The sequence below is a fragment of the Podarcis gaigeae genome, assembly GCF_964106915.1.
Source record: "Podarcis gaigeae genome assembly, chromosome: 3".
Taxonomy (NCBI): Eukaryota; Metazoa; Chordata; class Lepidosauria; order Squamata; family Lacertidae; genus Podarcis; species Podarcis gaigeae.
This window is the reverse complement of record NC_139680.1, coordinates 108,099,621-108,120,837: the sequence shown is the minus strand read 5'-3', so window position 1 is coordinate 108,120,837 and position 21,217 is coordinate 108,099,621. Positions and strand designations below refer to the sequence as shown.

The following is a 21,217-nucleotide window of genomic DNA, read 5'->3' as shown; positions in this document are numbered from 1 at the left end:
AAGTAGCAGTTGTTTGGCTTGCAAAACAACCCAGTTTTGCCAGGTGTTTCCTGTGGAGCTTCTACTCTCCCTGAAGTGGGACTGCCTAGCCATTTCAAGTAGACTATTAACAGATGGTGGAGTCACTTGTTTGGTATCAGACTTGGTAAGATCCGAACTGGGTTCCTGGCGCCGCATTCTGCTGCTTGCCCCTTCAGCTGTGCCGGCCAGCCCCTTAACTGTACTCCTTCAGCATCTGGTGCAATTAATAAGTCATGAGGAACGAATCGGTAGGCATTGCAAGTGTTTCTGGTCCCTGGTGTGTAACACTCATTTATATTAATAGGCAATTCAGTCAATATGCAAGCAGAAGTCCCTAAATTTCCAAGGCGAGAATGAAATTAGGCGGTTGCTAATGCAATATTTCAATTTCACTTGTGAAAAGCACATATACGTATTTGTGTCCACACACGTGTGTGTGTGTGCGCGCACAAACAGACACATGGGGAGAGACAGAGAGAGAGAGAATAACGTAATTTTTGCCCAAGAAAAATTACCGCATCTTCAATAAACTTATCCTTAACTGACAGTACGGTGGGGAGAATGTAGGAGGGATGAGATCTTCCCTTATTTATAGATGTTTGACTTTTAATTTCCATCTGATGCCTTGGCAAGTATTCAAAGAAAGACACATTTTTCCTTGTTGCCGTTAATAGAATTATAAATGGAGTGGACCTTTTTTTTTATGTTGGCTCCCACATGGCATTTTGCTGCAGTCTTCGGATTTGGGTAGAAGATAATTACATCATTTCTCCCGTATATATAACAAGGCTATAGAAGGAAGGGTGCTAATGGGTTTGGGATTTTGTACAAAAACAAGCCACCAAGGAAACCCATGCTAGCAGAAGAAATTGTCCAAAGGAATTGTATCGATCCAGGCAGGAATAGTCTGGCTTCTGGCTCATTCCTATGAATAATTACTCAGAAGGAGGGTTTGGGGAAGAAATTTGATTCACTTCTTATGTTAAGGCGAATCTGTCAAACTTGCATTTTCTGAAATAATGTGAGAGATGAAACTCAGCCGCCCTTCAAAATTCTCGCTTTTCTGAATCTTTGTGCCACAGCTCTCCAAGCATACCGTATTTACAAATATATATATATATATATATATATGCTTTCGTAGATTTTCACGGGTACAGGAATGCAGGTTTTGGTGTCCTCGGGTGTCTTCCCGTGTAAATGTTGGGGTGTCTAGGCGACGTTTCGACGAGGTCTCACTCGTCATCTTCAGGCTGGTGCTTTCGGCTTCTTGTTACTGGAACAGAGCGGGATCTCAATGTTTGAGTTCCTATAAATACTGTAGAGGGGGTGTGGTGTCTAGCCTCCAATGTTCTGGGCAGAGAGGAAGTTCCCAGGCTAGTGTGCCTTTTCTTCTTTTGTTCCTTAATTACTTGAGAGATACCTTGAGTGATTTCTTGAGTGATATCCTGAGTACCACTTAGGTGGGTCATTAGGTGTGGATTAGTTGCTAAAGTCTTTGTGTCTTGACCTCTTGAACTTTGTGAAGAGTTTTCCTGAGAAGATGGCTGTATTGCACTTAGTTGTGCTTTGGCTTGGCTTCGTGTATAGGGGCGAGCTGTGGTTTTGTGGCTTGTGTCAGCCAGATCTGTGTAGGGATTGCAGGGGGGTGCAGCATCCGGAGGTGCCACCATGGATTGGCTACTGGATGGTGTCAGTAATTCAGTAGCCAATCCATGGTGGCACCTCCGGATGCTGCACCCCCCTGCAATCCCTACACAGATCTGGCTGACACAAGCCACAAAACCACAGCTCGCCCCTATACACGAAGCCAAGCCAAAGCACAACTAAGTGCAATACAGCCATCTTCTCAGGAAAACTCTTCACAAAGTTCAAGAGGTCAAGACACAAAGACTTTAGCAACTAATCCACACCTAATGACCCACCTAAGTGGTACTCAGGATATCACTCAAGAAATCACTCAAGGTATCTCTCAAGTAATTAAGGAACAAAAGAAGAAAAGGCACACTAGCCTGGGAACTTCCTCTCTGCCCAGAACATTGGAGGCTAGACACCACACCCCCTCTACAGTATTTATAGGAACTCAAACATTGAGATCCCGCTCTGTTCCAGTAACAAGAAGCCGAAAGCACCAGCCTGAAGATGACGAGTGAGACCTCGTCGAAACGTCGCCTAGACACCCCAACATTTACACGGGAAGACACCCGAGGACACCAAAACCTGCATATATATATATATATATATATATATATATATATGGTGAAAGTGTATATAATAATGACTGTGCTAGTGAAAATAACATACAAAACCCCATATTCTTAGGAAATTTGTTTTTTGGGGGGGAAATGCTGATATTAGTTAAAATGTCATGCATACATGTGTTTATTAGGAGAATTGTGATTAAAATGCCGAATTTCCATGAGGACCTTTCTTAAAAAAATAAAAAATAAAAATTTGCTACAGAAATGTGGAGAACTGAATTTGAGACTGGAAAAATGAGGAACTGATCAGGGCTCAGTAAGCCCTGAAAGCAGAGACAGGCTCCGGTGGATTAAGTGAATTAGACCAATAGGTGTCCAATAGTCAAGAAGGTGGTTCTTGCAAATGCTGTAGAGGGAAGTGAGGGGCAGATGGGGCTCGTCAACCTGGGAAGGTAGCCCTTCTAGGAGAAGGAAAACTCTTATCCTAAACCTTCACTGCCTTGAAGGATATCTTCGGGAGAAGAACAGCCTAAGGATTAAGCCCTACACATATGTGGAGTGGAATCCCTAAGGCATGTTCCACCACTTTGGCCACTCCTGCTGTAGAAACAAGACAGTACAATTCCTGCATTGCAGGGGGCTGGACCAGACAACACTCTGGGTCCCTTCCAACTCTTTGATTCTATGACTTATGAGAGAAATTGTTATAGACTAGAACAGACTTATCCATCCTGAGTTTGGGGGTGATGGTTTTTAGCACAGGTGGAGCATTTATTAGACATTCATGTGCTTCTGGCATGCAGTGCTGTCAGCTGGGTTGAGTATGTGTGGGTTGGGCCCAGGAGAAGAGAGTGCGCTGGGCCCGGGAGTAACCCAAGCAACGCAGTCCAAGTCTGGTCCGAATCCAAGAGTTCTGTGAGGAGTCAGTCCGACAGAGCCAAGGCAGGACACGAGGCAGGGTCAGGCACAGGGTCTCAGGCAGGTTCTAGCAAACAGCAACATTGCTCCCACAACCTGGGGCGGGGTCCAACAGCCTTTTATCTTTGTCGGCGTAACGGCCAGCCCTGATCCCCTGGTGACTCACCTCCCTATTTTGCTTGAAGGCGAGCACTCCTCCTGCGAGTACTCAGGTCTCTCCTTCTCTCAGACCTTAGTCTCTGCATCTCGGGAGACGTTGGTGGGTTAGTAGACCCAGAGGCCGCCTCAGTCTCTCCTGACCCAACCGGTAGTGGAGCAGCTGTAAGTGATTGCCCAGCATAGGGCAACGAGGTAATCCCCGCATCTGGAGCCAGGGCAGGCTCAGGCCCCTGACTCAGCCCAGCTGGTGCTTGTTGCAGGGGAACCTGAGCAGACTGGGGCTCTTCAGAATCAGGCCCCAGACTTGGTTCCGATGCCGCCTGAGGCAAAGGATCTGGTGCGGACTGAGACTCCTCTGGTTCCAAGTCCGAGCCTGAGTCCCAGGCCATCACAGAGAGCAGGTAGAGACAGTGGCATAGAGGTAGCAGGACCACTGGAATAAGGGGGTCACTGGTGGCAATATATACTGAAAATTCCCCAAACCCTGGAGCTGGTGTTAATCAGAACAAGCTGCCTTAGGATGCTGGTATCCCTTCTCAAAGAATACACGGCATCTGCAAGGTTGCTTTGAGAATAGGATATGATGGTTAAGGGCAGCAAGTTAGGGATTATGGGCTTGTTTACAGCCTTTGTAACTCTGTGACACAGTTCAGCTTTGCTTCAGTAGCCATGCGGGTGGGTGGAGTTTTGCCATTGGTTTCAGTGATTATACTTTTGGAAGGAAATTTGGACTAAGATGTGGGCACACACACAAACACACCCACCCACACCATTGTGGCTCTGCAGATCTGAAATTGATAGCAAGCCCAGCGCTTTATTAGAACAATTGTTTTGGTTCTTCATCTGCTTTAATAGTTAATGGGGAGAGCTGGACATTAAACTACTGTTTGGTCCCTGAGTAATGAATTTTGCATTATTATATTTGCCTTTCCTGAAATACAAACACTAAGGAGCCTCTTCTCAAATGGCTTATAGCCCATTTTTGCATAACTAACACGGGAAGCTGAAAGAACAGTGGCTTTGTGGATTAGACAAAGGCAGGTCTAGTGTTCATCAACGCAGATTAATTAGACCGTTTTCTGAATCTCAGCTGGTGTTCGGGCCACGGGAGGGGTAGGCAGGGAGTCAAAAAGAGCATAGCTAAAGTGAAGCTCTTTGAAAGAAAGTGGGCAGGAGGGAAGGAGAATTTTAATTCTATATCAGATTGCTTTTCAGGCATCTCCTTTATACCAAGCTATTCCTCTAACCCATAGATAGTGTGGCTTTCCAGGACAGTCTGACCACAGCAGTCCATGCATGCCTGGGTAACCTCTGGACTGTAATTCTTGATTTGGGACTGCCCTTGTGTCTAGTCTGGATGCATTGGCCAGACTGCTTGCAGGAGCAGGCAATTGGCAACATGTCTCTCCATTGCTGAAAGAGCTGTGCTAGTTACAAGTTTGCAAGCAGGGCAGGATCAAAGTTATTGTGCTAATTCACAAAGCCCTAAACAACTTGGGCCCCAAATAACTTAATTCCTTATACCTGATTCCTTATGTCCTGAGTCGATCACTGCAGTCTTCTGATAGGGCACTTTTGATGATCCCATGTGCACCCAAACTCTGGGAACTGTTGCTCTGTTAGGGGGATAGGGGTCTCCTAACAACCCACAGCACCCTTCGCAGACTACAGCCCCCTGCAATTATTTTGGGGGAAGCCATGACTGTTTTAAGCAGCATCATAGTGAGTGCGGCTGGAGTGCCCAGCAAGAAGGAAGATGAAGAGGGAAAAATTTGCAACACAGAGATCTGGAACAAATCTTGTTCCCTGCCTTTGAATGCAGTTGTCATCTCCATCATGATGAAACAGATTTAGAGGCTGCCCCACCCTGGCCTGATTTGGAAGGTGATTTTGACCACATAAAATTGTCCATTACATGTGAATGCATCCTTAGGTGCCTGGGGGGTTATCAAGCACCCTCCTTGTCCTTGGAGTTTAAAAGGGGCTGACAGGTTTGCTTGCAAAGGATGCGCTCTGGCAATTTGCCATCCAGAGGCAGGTCAAGAGATTTGTGGTGCAGTCAAACCGGATTATTGATGTCACATTTGTTACACTTCTTTCCCCTAGAGTTTTAAAAGGAAAAGGCATGAGAGAGGGGGAGAGAGGGAAAGAGGCAATGAATGAATACCAACACAGCTACTAAATAGATGATAAGAAGCTGCCTGGTTGCAAAATCAATTAGCTGCATTTGGTAATGCTATGCGTAGAGCGACGCCCAAAATGGAGGCGAGGAACTTGTAGCTCATTTATTGTGACACTTCAGACAAAGAGCTCATGGCAACTGGGAGGCAGCGGAGAGGCTTAACCACATGACAGCCCATATTTGTATCTCCAGACTGTTTCACCCACTGTCCTCGAGTGACTCGTCTGGACCATAAATAAATAAATAAAATAGTGGTGGCTGAGAGTAGGCTAACATGACATTCCTTAAGCAGCAGCTAGCATTTTTGTGTAATACAAGTTGGAGCCATGCTGTTCGACGCTGCAATATATAGCCTCACCCACTAACAGGAGTGCTCCTGTTCAACGTTCCTGGCAGCCAAGCCTTCCTTGCTCTGGGATACACAAGGCAACCTTCTCCAAACTGGTGTCTTCCAGGACTACAATTATCATCAACCTCATAAAGCAATAGTCAGGGAGGATGGGAACTGTAGGCCTACATCATCTGGACGGCATGAGTTTGGCTACCCTTGATCTAGGGTTCACATTTTGGAAGTGGGGAGAAGAGGGGTTTCCCACACTGTTTTGAAGTTGTTGTTTTTTTAAAAAAATTGTATACCCACAAACTTGGAGGTCCCCTTGAGTATTCTGAAGACCCCTGAGCCCCGCCCCCCTTTGCTACAGTACTGTAGTTTGCTGTTGCTAGGGGAGTTAGGATGGAGATTCTAAAGACCACACTTACCTGATTTGGTCATTGTGTATGTTTTTTTCTTTTTTAAAAATAAATACTACTACTACTTCTAATAATATTGCTCTTTAAAGAATCAGAATATTTCCAGTACCCATCACCCCTGCAGCCTATTCATAGGTGACAACTCCCTGGGTGCCTGAGCACCCACAAAATTCCCCATGAAAGGGCCGGGCACCCACAAGTTTTGGTGCCAGGGCCAAGCACACTGCATGGCACCCACGTCCCCGGGCATCCACAGTCGCAGTTGGCAGTCCTGAGCCTATTCATATGTGTTCGAAATTTCTTGATTTTTTAAAAAGTATATGAATGTTAAACTTGGCTTTCTGATTCAAAAGATACAGCAGAGAGAAGGATGGATGGACGGACGGACAGGTAGATAGTTTGCACATGCCAATCTGAGTCTGTTGGAAGCACTCTGCTAGAAATCACAGGCATGGATAGGGCTTTTTTATTGCGTCCTGTTTGTAGGCTTCCCATAGGCATCTGTGAGAACTGGGTTGGTGGACCAGATGATATGATGCAGCAGGCCCTTATTATGTTTCTAACTCAGGGCTGGAGCACATCCTTTTGTCTTTAAGGATCTCAGGAAATAGACTTGGGATCGAGGAAGATATTTGAGGTCCAGTTCATATGTAGACAATGTTAGAATCGTGGTTCCACTAACTGTGGCAACAGGACCTGGTAGCCGACAGTCATTTCTGCTAGCCAGCTGTGATATCCAATCCCAACATGATAGTGCATCTGCATTCATTCATTCATTCATTCATTGCATTTATTAGTTGGTGCATAAGCAGGCTTGTCTGGGCAATGCACAATTAGAACAATTTATAATCGCAAGTCTGATAGATCCAGCAGCACAACTGTAAAGTGAGACAAGTAATTAAAAAGCGGAAATGATAATAATTTCAGGCATAATAAGGCAACCAAGCGCACTGTAACACCAGCCATTTGTCATTATTCCCATTTGTCAAACAAAATACCAATTAAATCAGTAATAACTCAGCCTCCGGTTAATGAACACTGGACAGTCTTCTGCCATGTGTGCTTTAATTTTAATGTCCAATTCACTTCAAAACTTTTGATGATCTTTAAAACTGGTTTCTCCAAAAAGTTGCTGCTGCTGCTGCTTCTAAAAAAACACATATATTTTACAACATTTAAGTTTCCTAGTAAAAATAAATAAATAAATAAAATGAGGCCAATAAGATTTTAAAAATAAAATAAAATAAATCCTACCTAAAATATCCTGTTGAAAACATGAAGTATGATAAAATTGGACAAACAGGCCAGACCTTACGCCAAAGAATAAACGGACATAAATAGGACATCAGGAATCACAAGACAGAGAAACCAGTAGGAGAACACTTCAATCTCCCAGGACATTCTATACAAGATCTCAAAGTAGCTGTTTTACTACAAAGGAATTTCAGAAATAGACTGGAAAGAGAAGCTGCTGAATTGCAACTTATCACCAAACTTAAAACCATGGAGAAACCTGGTCTGAACAAAGACCTTGGATTCTTATCTCATTATACATGACAAAGCCATTTTTCACCTTTTCACCCCTTTCTTTTTCCTGTAAGACCTATTACAGTCGTTAAGAGTCGTCAACAGGCTCATCACAGCTATCTGCCAATCACCCATTCCTACCACCCTTCTGAGTAATACCCCTCCCCACCTTCTCACTATATAGAAGGGTCTGGTGACTTCTGTTTCAGTGTATCTGAAGAAGTGTGCATGCACACGAAAGCTCATACCAAGAACTGACTTAGTTGGTCTTTAAGGTGCTACTGGAAGGAATTTTTTTTGTTTTGACTATGGCAGACCAACACGGCTACCTATCTGTAACTGTATGATAAAAGGAGGAGTCTTAAAGATTGAGGCTGCAACCCTAATAGTATGTACTCATAAATAAATCCTAATGAATTCACAGGGGCCTACTTCCAGCTGGGCTGGCGGCGTTAGGATGAAGCAAAGTTGCCTCTCTGCTGGTCCCTGTGGATGAAGTGGAGCACAGCTGATGCATGCAGAGACTGAACCTCCAGCCAAAGCCTGTAGTAATCTATAGCTGATCATCCTCCCACCTGCAGTAGCCAGTGAGAAGCCCCCAAAATGGGACTTTTCAGGGCAGTATGCTGGAGGCTTTGAATCAGAGGGATCCAAAGACATGTCTTCCACCCCTCCCCACCCTGGCCGTGTCTGCAGTAAAGATGGATGAGAAATCACCTCACCACATTCCACCTTGACCAGCAAGAGTCAGCAAGGCTTCAAAAGCTGCGCCAGCTCCACTGCTCCAATTCAGACCTCACCTGGAGTACTGTGTCCAGTTCTGGGCACCACAGTTTAAGAAGGACACTGACAAACTGGAACGTGTCCAGAGGAGGGCAACCAAAATGGTCAGAGGCCTGGAAACGATGCCTTATGAGGAACGGCTAAGGGAGCTGGGCATGTTTAGCCTGGAGAAGAGGAGGTTAAGGGGTGATATGATAGCCATGTTCAAATATATAAAAGGATGTCACATAGAGGAGGGAGAAAGGTTGTTTTCTGCTGCTCCAGAGAAGCGGACACGGAGCAATGGATCCAAACTACAAGAAAGAAGATTCCACCTAAACATTAGGAAGAACTTCCTGACAGTAAGAGCTGTTCGACAGTGGAATTTGCTGCCAAGGAGTGTGGTGGAGTCTCCTTCTTTGGAGGTCTTTAAGCAGAGGCTTGACAACCATAGGTCAGGAGTGCTCTGATGGTGTTTCGTGCTTGGCAGGGGGTTGGACTCGATGGCCCTTGTGGTCTCTTCCAACTCTATGATTCTATGATTCCAATTGACCCTGCCCTGGCTGTTTTCTTTGGTTTTTGGTTGGCTTAATATGGGTAGAATGAGTTTTCATAGGCTAGGTTTTGCTTCTCAGATACAATTTTCCAAGTACAGTGGTACCTCGCAAGACGAATGCCTCGCAAAACGAAAAACGCGCAAGACGAAAGAGTTTTCCGTTTTTTGAGTCGTTCCGCAAGACGAATTTCCCTATGGGCTTGCTTCGCAAGACGAAACGTCTTGCGAGTTCTTGCAAGTTTGTTTCCTTTTTCTTAAAGCCGCTAAGCTGTTAATAGCCACTAAGCCGCTAAGCCACTATTAGCCGCTAAGCCGCTAAGCCGCTAATAGCCATGCTTCGCAAGACGAAAAAACCACAAGACGAAGAGACTCGCGGAACGGATTAATTTCGTCTTGCGAGGCACCACTGTATGATCACTGAAACTCTAGCCATGTTTTTTTAAAACAAAACAAAACAAAACATCCAAAAAATTGTGATCAAACTAGACTATGGAGATGGGGATCTTTCATTCCACTTAACAGAATCTTGAGGTTTAAACCCAGCAGCCTGCTTAATACAACTGCAAAGAGATGCTACTTTGCTCTTAAGGATGCAAGACAATCCAGCTGCATCGGGCCAATAGTCCAGAATCCCGTTCTCACGGTGGCCAACCAGATGCCTGTGGGAAACCAGGAAAAAGGAATCAAACACAAGAGTGCTTTGCCTTCCTGTGCTTTCTGGCACCTGTCATTCAGAAACATTGCAGCCTCTAATGATCAGTTGCCATCAATAGCCCTCTCCTCTGTAAATTTGTTGAATCCTTTTTAAAAGCTATCCAAGTTGGTAGGCATCACCGATGAGTTATGTAGCTTCACTATGCATTGCTTGAGATGTGTGGTGAGAAAGTCCATGATCTGGGAAGAAGGTGCAGATCAGATGAAGATGCAATCCAGTTGACCTGGATTGTTGGCTGGGTTTGTTAGCGCATTCATAAACCCCAAAAAGGTTTTATTTAGTGATATGAAACCCAATGAATACACAGGGAAGGTCTCTGTTCAGAAGTCACATCTCCATAACAACAACAAAAGCTTGTTAACTGTGCAGTGTCTCCCACAAATTGGTGGCATCTTTCATAGGTTTGCTGCATTATTAATTAATAAATAAATAAATAATAATAAAAAATATTTATACTCCGCCCATGTGGCTGGGTTTCCCCAGCCACTCTGGGAGGCTTCAAACAAAGTATTAAAATTCAGTGGTCTGTTAAACATTAAAAGCTTCCCTAAACAGGGCTGCCTTCAGATGTCTTCTAAAAGTCTGGTGGTTGTTCTTCTCTTTGACATCTGGTGGGAGGGCGTTCCACAGGGCGGGTGCCACTACCGAGAAGGCCCTCTGCCTGGTTCCCTGTAACTTGGCTTCTCCCAATGAGGGAACCACCAGAAGGCCCTCGGCGCTGGACCTCAGTGTCCGGGCTGAACCATAGGGGTGGAGACACTCCTTCAGGTATACTGGACCGAGGCCGTTTAGGGCTTTAAAGGTCAACACCAACACTTTGAATTGAATGGTTGCAATCACAGGACTATTGAAGCAAGTTGTTGTTGTTCCATTCATTATTCTGTCCACTGCAAACTGATCAACCCCATAAAACCATTGTCTGTATTTATATATTGCAAGCTGCATTTTAGTATATGGGAAAATCTCTCTTTCTGCATCCTCCCCCAATGCACTCCATGTAGTTGCTGTTGCCTAAACAAGACACAGGCCTTGGCAACAACCTGGGACCCACGAAGCTTATATTAGCCTACCGGCCGTAGAAAATGGAGCAAGAGGAGCTTAAAAAGAAATCCTCCTTTTGCTTTGGAGAGCAAATACCTAGCTCAGTAGTGGAGCACATACTTTCATGCAGGAAATCCCAGCTTCAGTCCCTGTTGAAGCTGTCGGAAGGATCAGGTGATTGGCAACACACTCTGCCAGGGAAGCACTACCAGCCTGAGTCAACACAGTTGGCTTAAACAGGCAAAAAGGCTGACCTGGTTGAAAGCAGCTAGCTATTGGGTTCCAGGAAACTATGTGGCCACAATATATGGTTAAGGTTATTTTTGACATAGTGAACACCATAGCAAGAGCTAATGTAGTGGTGTTGGACAAGGACCTGGGAAACCAGAATTCAAATCCCCACTCAGCCATGAAGCTCACTGGGTGACCTTGTGCCAGTCACTCCTATCAGCCTAACCTACCTCACAATGTTGTTGTTTTTTGGGGGAGGATTAAAGGAGGAGGGAGAGAACCCTGTGGGCCACCTTGAGCTACTTGGAGGAAAAAGCAGAACATAAATGCAATAAACAGACAAATGGGCCTGGGGTTGTGATGTCTTCTTGGGCTGCAGCTCAGTGGCTCTTTGTACGCAGAAAGTTCCCAGGTCCAATGCTCAGCATCTTCAGAGTAACAACATTTGTGTGGCATCATATTGGCTATCCCTTACTTAAAGGGTTGGATCACCCAAGCATGGTGGACCATGGCTCAGTGCAGTGATGGCTTGGACATGTATTCCATCATTCATTAAATGTCGCTGACAGAACAGGAACTCACAACATTTGTATTTTTATTTTAAAAAAGGGTTTCAGTGGAGTAATTTCACACTTTCAGCTGATAAACACCAAAGGCTGAGTCACACATGCAAATTTACTGCATTAAGTGATGGGTTAAATGACTGGGTGAGTCACTGCAGACCAAATTATTATATGTTACAGATTTAATATATTTCACAGAAACGGAAAACATGTAAACACACATGCACAATAAGCAAAATGGCCTATGAGCTTCAAATCAGAGAGGAAATTTGTGACCCTCCAGATGTTTTTGGGCTACAGTTGTCTTCATCCCTAACAGTTGACCATGCTAGGAGGGGCTGATGGGAGTTGGAGTCCCAATGTCTGGAAGGCCAGTGGTTCCTCAGGAGCTAGGAGCAGTTTTGTGTTGAGCAGTTAAGGCTTACAATCCTAACCACACTTAATTTGAGGGTAAGCCTCTGTTGAACTCAGTAGGACTTGCTGCTGATGAGACATGGTTAAGATTGTGTTGTATGTCTAAGGCGAGACCATCCCTGACAGGACAACAAAGGAAACCAAGATTTGAGGGTGTTTGTCAGAGGGTCAGTGTGCTGAGACTATATTTCCTGAAATATTTCTTAAACCTAATTTTCTCATAGAACATACATACATAGAACATACATCCTGAAGGCCACAGAGAGGTTAGGCTGGCCTCAACTAGAGCCAGGGCTTTTTCGGCTGTGGCTCCAATCTGGTGGAACGCTCTATCACAAGAGACTAGGGCCCTGCAGGACTTGACATCTTTCCACAGGGTCTGCAAGACAGAGCTGTTCCACCAGGCCTTTGGTCCAGGCACAGCCTGACTCCCTCCTTTGGCAATCTTCACAGAACTTTAGCCTAATGGTTGCCATCAATTTGAGTTGAATTAATTTTATAATGAAATGATTTTAGAATGTTGTACTATTTTATTGTTGTTAGCCGCCCTGAGCCCGGCTTCAGCTGGGGAGGGCAGGATATAAATAAAATTTATTATTATTATTATTAGAGAAAGAAAAGTTTAAGTCCAAAACACCTATCTAATATTTTTTCTCTCTCTCTCTCTTACAGCGGGAACGACATACATATTTAGCAAAGGGGGTGGACAGATCACGTATACGTGGCCTCCCAATGATCGGCCCAGCACGCGAGCAGATAGACTGGCGATAGGGTTCAGCACAGTTCAGAAAGAAGCCGTCTTGGTGCGAGTGGATAGCTCTACTGGGCTCGGAGATTATCTAGAGCTACACATCGTAAGTACCATCAGCAAAATGCAATGTTGCTATTTCTCTGTGTGTTTTGATTCCAGCTTCTGCTATGGCTATTACAATGCTATCCTTTCCTGAAATTGATTTCCTGCCATTGAGTAATGTTCTTTGGGTTGTTTCTTTTCTTTTCTTTTTTTCCAAATGCGGTTAAGTGATTTATACATTTCAATCCAATTTTTGGAAGAGATTTTGGCATTGAGAGACTAATCCTATTGGTTAAGAGCAAAATGAAGGATTTAAAACCATTTTAGCCCCGCTGACTTCAGTGGGATTTAACAAGGCTGCAGATTGGGTTCTGAATCACTTTGGAAAAACGGGGGCTTCTCTTTTGGCTACTGCAGTGATTTTTGACACCTGAATAACTTGACGAGTTATATACTTGGTTGTGAGGATGGAGCTGTAATTAAGATTCAGGCCTGCTTAGAATATTCCAGTCACTTGGTGCATATGTATTTTTTTTTCTTACTGAAAGCCTCACAGTTTTTGATAGGCAGGATCCTCCTTCCAAATCCAATCTGATGTAAATAATGTAAAGTAACTGGATTCATTCCCCTGAACTCTTGAATGCCAAAGACTGCCCAGAGGTTGCAAGTGTTTCCCTGCATGTGTGATGCATTCTAGACAACATTAAGAGGAACTAAAACTCTGATCTGTGGTGAACATATCACATCCACACTAAAAAGGGATTTATCATTGCCTAACTGTGGGAGGGGGCTGTACCAGCAGATCTGAAGGAGGCTGTGGCATGCGCCTTCATTAAGAGGACATTCCTGGACCACGAAGTGTTCCACAACTGTTACCCAGTCGCTAATATTCAACTTGGGGCCAACTTGCCTGAGAAGGTGCTTGGATGGAATTTCAATGTAGCTTCAGGCTTGATTTGGGGACTGAAATTGCCCTGGTTGATGACCTGTGATGAGTGAGGGTCACGTGGGCTCTAGATTTGGCAACTTTTGATACTTTTCTCCACTTCTGGACCATTGCTGGGAGATGGGGGCCACTGCCTTGCTGCAGTTTTGCTCCTATATCCAAAGGCATTGAGTGACTGTTGTTTGGCCCCCAGTGGGAATTATCCCATGGTTTTCTGTATAGCTCAGTCTTGTCACTTTTGCTGTTTAACATCTATATGAAGCCACTGGGAGTTGTCATCAGGAGATTTGAGTAGAGATTCCATCCATATGCTGATGGCCACCAGCTGTATCGCTGTGTAGCATCAGTACCAGGTGAGGCAGTGCAGGTACTGAACCTTGTCTGGATGTGATAATGGGCTAGAATTTTGGCCACTGAATTGAAGCTGAATCCAGACAAGATGGAGGTTCTCTAGATGAATGGTTTGCATATATGGGAGCAGGCAAAATCACCTTTTTGAGCTGGGTGAGGAGTCACATTTCCCTTGAATGAGCAGGCATGTGGGTGTCATAACTTGTCAGTCTCAGTGGCTATGAATGCCTATGCCTGGCTTCAGAGGGTATGCCAACTCTAGCCATTTCTGTATGGCTATTTCTGGACAGGGGTAGCCTAATGATGGTCAGCCATGTTCTTGCTGTTGTAATGCATTCTGCTGTTAGTGCATAATACAGTCTGAGTCCAGTCCAAAATAGATCTGTGGGGGGAAACCATCCATAATCCAGGATGTGTATCATCCATTTTGAGAGGTAACCATCATCATTGTTATCAATGATAGTAACATATTGCAGTTCAATTTATATGAACGTCAGGGGAGGATATATTAGTCCCAGCAGATTTGCAAAGGAATCTGTCAGAGGAATGGTAATGATCGCATTTGGCCGGGTGCATTGTTAATCCTGATGAGTGCCGACTGATCTCGCCATTACTGTGCAGTGATAAATTTTGAGCAGAAAACACAGTTGTCACCCTGAAAAGTCTAGCTGGGCAATTTCAAGTTGCCTTAGAGCAAATAAGTAGCAATCACCATGGAAAGTGTCTGGATTTTTATGGCATCATAAATAAATGATCAGTTGAGATAAACTTAACTAGGGCAGCCGGGGATTTTAGCAGTTTAGATTAATCTCAACTTTGTTAATATATTAAGTTTGAGTTTGATTTAACAACCTTGCTACTTCATTTGCCGAGGATGGAATAGTTCCTCTTGCAAGAAATTACTTATTGATCTATTAGCAATTTACACTTTTACTCTCGCAAAAAACGTTCTATGGTGATTATTCCCAAATTGCATTGTGCCATCCTGGTGAATTATGCAATTTCCTCTATTGCATGCAACACTTCCCCAACCTCCCAAGCTTCTCCACATCCTTCACATTCATGCCAGCCTATTTTGCCTGCAATTACGCTGACCAGCTGATATAATGCAGTAACCTCAGGGGCAGCTAAAACACCATGGCAGGACTTGGTTCTAAATTTGCTGTTGTGCTCAGGCCCTGTTTGCAGGCTTCCCATGGGCGTTTGGCTGTCTGTTATAGAACAGGATGCTGAAATAAATAGGCTGCTGACCTGATCCAGCAGATGCCCTTCTTAATGTTGCATGGACAATCTAGGGCGGTAGAAAGGTGGAGATTTTCCCTTCGGAATCTGTGGCTTGAATTTCCACATGAAGTTGCACCATCTTGAGAAGATAGGAAGGGCATAACATCCTGCTTACACATTTCTTCAGAGTAAAATATCTGCATCTGAACAACAACAACAACAACAACAACATTTTATTTATATTCTGCCCTCCCCAGCCGAAGCCGGGCTCAGAGCGGCTAACAACAGTAAAATGATACAACATCCTAAAATCATTTCATTCTAAAATCAGTTCAAATCAGATTAATGGCAGATTAATGAAGATGCCTTTATAGAGGGAAAGGGCCATAACTCTGTAGTAGAACACAAGATCTGCGTGTAGAAGATTTCAGTTTCACCCCTGGCATCTCCAGGCAGGTCTGAGAAAGACACCTGGGAGACTATCAGTGGTTCTCAACCTGTAGGTCTCCAGGTGTTGTTGGACTACAACTCCCATCATTCCTAGCCAGCATGATCAGTGGTCAGGGATGATGGGAGCTGTAGTCCAACAACATCTGGGGGCCCACAGGTTGAGAACCAGTGAGCTAGGTGGAACAATGCTGGAACAATCAGCTACCTGTATTGACTTTTGGGACAGCCACTTGCCAGTCTAATCCTATATTGTCTGTTCTGACTGGCAGCAGTCCTTTGGAGTCTCAGGAAGAGGGGGCATTACCTGCCACTCAATCCTTTATTAAATAGAGATGCCAGGGATTGAATTTAGGACCATATATGTTACAGACCAGTGTTACACGTTTCTGCTATGTGCAGTTCCTCACAGCAGCGGAGGAAGCTGCTCGGGCGCCTGGGCAGCGTGCCCAGGGGTGGGGTGAGCTGCCCATAGGGGTGGGGTGCACCATGGGGCCTCCGGAGTCTGCCTGCCTCCTTCCACTCAGCTGCCCTACAGCTGGGGGGAGGCAGTGCAGAGCCTGCACACGCCCAAGCTACTGCGTCTCTCCCAGGAGAGACGTGTGGCTTGGGTGTGCTGTGGGCCCCACGGTGAGTGCCCCAAGCATTTTCTCACCCCCTCAGTAGTGACACCCGGGGCGAACCACCCCCAGCGCACCCCCTTCCTCTGCCCCTGGTTCCTCATTCAGTATATATGTTTTAACAACACCACAAACTTTTGTTCTGGAAACAAACAGCAAGTTTAATCAGAGGAATAAAAAAACAGACCTACACGTTTTACAAAGATTGATGTGAACCTAACGGAATCCTAGCTGATGGTAATTTGCTTCCTGATTGCTACTTGACCATTTGAATCAGCCTTTAATGCTAGACTAGAAACACAATTTACTTACCTAGCAATAGTCTTCCCAGATTAACCATTGCTAAACAGGGAACATTTTAAAGCACTCTGTCATTTATTACTCTTCCAAATCTTCAGCACAACAGACCCTGGAACAAAACCGATTTTTCTGAGCAGAGCCATAATTGTACAGAAGAACTTTATATTTCACGGGAATTGACATTAGCACTGATTTAAGAAAAAAAGTTTTGAACCCTATTAGCAAAGCTTCCAAAGTTCTCTTTCATCTCAAATTATGTTGAATCTCAAATGAAAAGGCTTGTCGACACAGATTCCGAAATTATTGTGTTATGCAAAAATATGTTTATGTGTTTATTTGCATGCATACCTTTGGTTTGATGGTTTATTGAGGGCACTTCCATTTGCAGTTGGAGAGAGTGTGGAAGTAAAATGGGATTTCTAGGCACAGTCCTAGTTAAGTGTCCCTTGCACATCAGGTTTCTTTTCCATTGTGCTGTATTTGATAGTCCAATGTTGTGGCTTACTAACTTGTTAACATTTTAGCAGAAACCACTGTCATGTGAAAGTATTTCCTCCCCCCCCTCTCTCTTTGTAGAAAATAATTCATTGGATCTTGAGCAACCTGGTCTGCATTAGAGGCATCTTTTCTCTAAAATATTCTTGCTGCACATTTCCAGAATATTCAATCAATCAGTCAATCAGTTTGTTACTAGATATGACATCCCATTAGTTATTGTTGTGGCAGGATGGAGGCAAGCAGGGAAGTAGTCAGTATAACATAATCAGGGACCACATTCACACCCTACGTTTAAAGCACTATGATACCACTTTAAACAGTTGTGGGTTTCCCTCAAAGAATTCTGGGAGCTGTAGTTTGTTAAGGATGCTATGAGTTGCTAGGAGACTTCCCATTCACCTCACAGATCTACAGTTCCAAGAGTGGTTTAACATTCAGTCCCTCTTCCAAGGGAACTCTGGGAATTGCAGCTCTGGGCAGAGAATAGGGAATCAATGAATTGGAACCCAGAGTGCTAAAACAGGTCCTGGGTAGGGTGGGAGATGGTTGAAAAGAAGCTGTGCTGTGAGCTTTGGAAAAGCATGAATTGGCCATGGATGAATCTGCCAATTTCATTTTCTCATTTTTCCAATCTGAAATTTGGTTTCCCAAATTTCTGAATCAGTTTTGCATTCATCAGCACTTTAGTGTGCATTTCTCCTAATACACATATTTTTGTATGTGATTTTGTTTAATATTACACATTTTTGCAAGCAATTTTCTCTATTATCATGCGCTTCTCTACGTTGTTTTCACCAACATGTGCATTGTTGTGCACACTTTGGGGTTGAAGTACTAATGCATTTTGGGGGGGACAGAGAGCTGCATTGTAAAATTTGGAGAAGTGCAGATTTAGAAGAATATTTTTTGAGTTTCACTTCACTGATGCTCTAACCTAAGGTTGGCCTACAAGTCCCATCCCCACTGACCTTTGTCAAACTGGCTGGGATGGGTTGGAGTTGTAGTCCAACAACATCTTGAGACTCAAGGTTGAGGGACACTGCTCTAGCCTCTGCACAGCACTGGGCTCCTCAAATCAGCTCCTTAAGGAAACTGAAATTTAAGTGTCACCCTCTTTGGCTAATTCGAGTCATAGTGGACAGAGAAGGTTCTGAAAATAGTAAAATAATTAGTGTGAAATTCCGTTTGTGTTTGTTCAAGGCCAAGGTGGAGTTATATTAAATTCAGGAGCTTGCCAGTGCACAAAGCATTGCAATGTTAAAATCCAAATAACACAGTTCTATTAAGAATAGGGGAAAGGTTTGTTTGGCATCAGTGCTTTAGCTAGATGTGACAACTGAAGTTAGCATTTTCAGTCCTGCCTCGGTACCTCTGAATCAGCACTGGAAATGAAATCAGATTATTAGGCATGGAGAGGCACTACTTTTGCTGCCTACATTTTGCGTTGAGCAAAGCCCAGATTGAATTTGGGTGGGGTTTTTCTCCCTGAGAGGAAACATTTGAGGAATTTTGAAGGTAGACCTCTCCTCCACACACAGAGAATTAGAATATATTACATACTGATGGTTGGTAGCAGCCTAGAATAGTCTTGACTTATTCTGGATCTCTTGTCAGCATTTTTATTTAATACATAATAATGCAGAAGGAAAAATATCTGGTTAGCTTCCCATGTGTGCCATAGGGGGACATACAGCCCTCCTGCAATGGAGAGGCAAGCACCATACAAGGGAGAAATTTTGGGAGATATGCTGGGGTCACTGGGTCAGGCGCATCAAACTTGATATGCTTCACAAACTCCATCTCATTAATCTGGTCAACCCTGCTAGGTACGCCAGTGCTGTTCTCCAAGTGTTGCAGAGCAGGGAGGAAGGACTCACATAAGGGTACTAAATGGGTAAGCTAGGAGCTGAACCTGGGTTTGCACCCTTAGCCACTATGCTGCACCAGTTTCTTGTTAAGCAACTGGCTTAGCTTGCAGGCATCCCCGCAGCCCTGATCTGCTGTGAGCCATGGGATTAAAAGATATCCTCTTTCCCCACAAATTGCTTGTGCGTGGTAGACAAGTGCCCCGTCAAAGCGAAAGGACTGTGCGGACACACAGGAGGGTGTGATCATATGAACAGATGAAGCTGCCTATGCCAGATCAAGACTATTGGTCCATCTAATTTTGTATTGTCTACACGGATCAGCAGCTGTTTTCCTGGAGGGGTCTTTCTGCAAAGCAGATGCTCTAGCGCAGGCACAGGCAAACTCGGCCCTCCAGATGTTTTGAGACTACAATTCCCATCATCCCTGGCCACTGGTCCTGTTAGCTAGGGATGATGGGAGTTGTAGTCCCAAAACATCTGGAGGGCCAGGTTTGCCTATCCCTGTTCTAGCACTAAGCTATAGCCCACCACTGCAATTCCAAGGCCAGCTAGGTTGTGGGAATTGGTGAGACCTGTCTAATCCTGGTGTGGACATGGGCAATACAGGAAGGGGCAATTTCATGGGGAAAGCATGGTGCTTGAACGTTCTGCCTAGGAATGGACAACAACCATTAGTTAATATGGAATACAATTTTCCTCTGTTCTCCCTTGGGAGGTGCATAAACACTCACAGCTGCAGAAGCTTGTGGGCCTTCCCACTGGTGAGATGAACACCACATCTTGGATGAAATTAAGGAGCCAAAGAAAGCTCCAGCACATTTGCCAGCATTTCGCTGATGAAAACAGGGACAAGTTTGCACCACCCTAATTCTGATTCCAAGACTTTCTGCTTCAGTCCCCTCTCCCTTCATTGCATATTGCCAAAGGCTCTTCTCCGCTGATGGCATTCATTTACTCTGCAATATACCAACCTCCCAAGTTGAACAAAAGCCAAGAGAGCATTTATTCTTTTGGTTAAAGTTATCCTTGGAAACATGAGCATATTGTCACACGTCACCCCAATCTCTGAGCAGTAAGGGTTCTAGCACAGAATTTGAAGTCTAAATACAGTGACAATACACATAAAATATCACTGCAACATCAGAAGAAAAAATAATAAACAACAATGAACAGTTCATTTAATGTACATAAACATTTAAGTAAGTGCACACCTTCCTGGAGGCCCCTCGACTGTCCTCGGGTTCAGTATTGGACCACTTTGACTGGATATCCCCAGCCGATGTGGACAGACTCCTCCGAGCTGGAAAGCCCACCACCTGTCCTCTTGACCCATGCCCGTCATGGCTGATTAGAGCGTGTCCAGACGAGGTGCGGGCCCCCCTGGGGGATATCATCAATTTGTCCCTTGGCACCGGGATATTCCCAGGGGAACTGAAGGAGGCAGTGGTGCGTCCGCTCTTAAAGAAAACATCATTAGATCCCTTAGATCTATCCAATTACCGCCCGGTCTCGAATCTTCCATTCCTGGGTAAGGTGATTGAGAGAGCGGTTGCTGAACAGCTTGGTAGGTTGCTGGATGAAACATCTGCTCTGGATCCATTCCAGTCCGGCTTCTGCGCTGGCCATGGGACCGAGACGGCTCTGGTCGCCCTAACAGATGATCTCCGCAGGCAGCTGGATCGAGGCTGCTGATTCTTCTAGATCTGTCAGCAGCCTTCGACATGGTCGATCACGAACTCCTGGACCACCGCCTTGCCGACGTGGGGATCCAGGGCACAGTCCTTCAATGGCTGCGCTCGTTTCTCTCTGGTCGGGGACAGAGGGTGGCGCTTGGGGGGGAATTGTCATCGCGCCACTCCTTGGTGTGTGGAGTGCCTCAGGGTGCGATTCTCTCCCCGGTGCTTTTTAACATCTTTATGCGCCCCCTCGCCCAGCTTGCCCGGAGTTTTGGGCTGGGCTGCCATCAGTATGCTGATGACACCCAACTCTATCTGTTGATGGATGGCCATCCTGACTCGGCCCCAGACACACTGGCGAGATGTCTGGAAGCTGTGGCTGGATGGTTACGTGGGAGCCGGTTGAAGTTAAATCCTTCGAAGACAGAGGTCCTCTGGCTGGGCCGGGACGATATGG

The 21,217-nt window shown here is 44.9% G+C and overlaps 1 protein-coding gene across 48 annotated transcripts in view; it reads left to right on the top strand.

Annotated features, from left to right (window-relative positions):
* NRXN1 (neurexin 1) overlaps positions 1 to 21,217 on the top strand; it is a 988,232-nt gene that overhangs the window by 713,085 nt on the left and 253,930 nt on the right. For all 48 annotated transcript variants that reach the window (XM_083733051.1, XM_083733048.1, XM_083733042.1 and 45 more), the window contains one exon: positions 12,710 to 12,891. In XM_083733051.1, the coding sequence (XP_083589177.1) occupies positions 12,710 to 12,891 (182 nt within the window). The remainder of the gene's footprint in view (positions 1 to 12,709; positions 12,892 to 21,217) is intronic.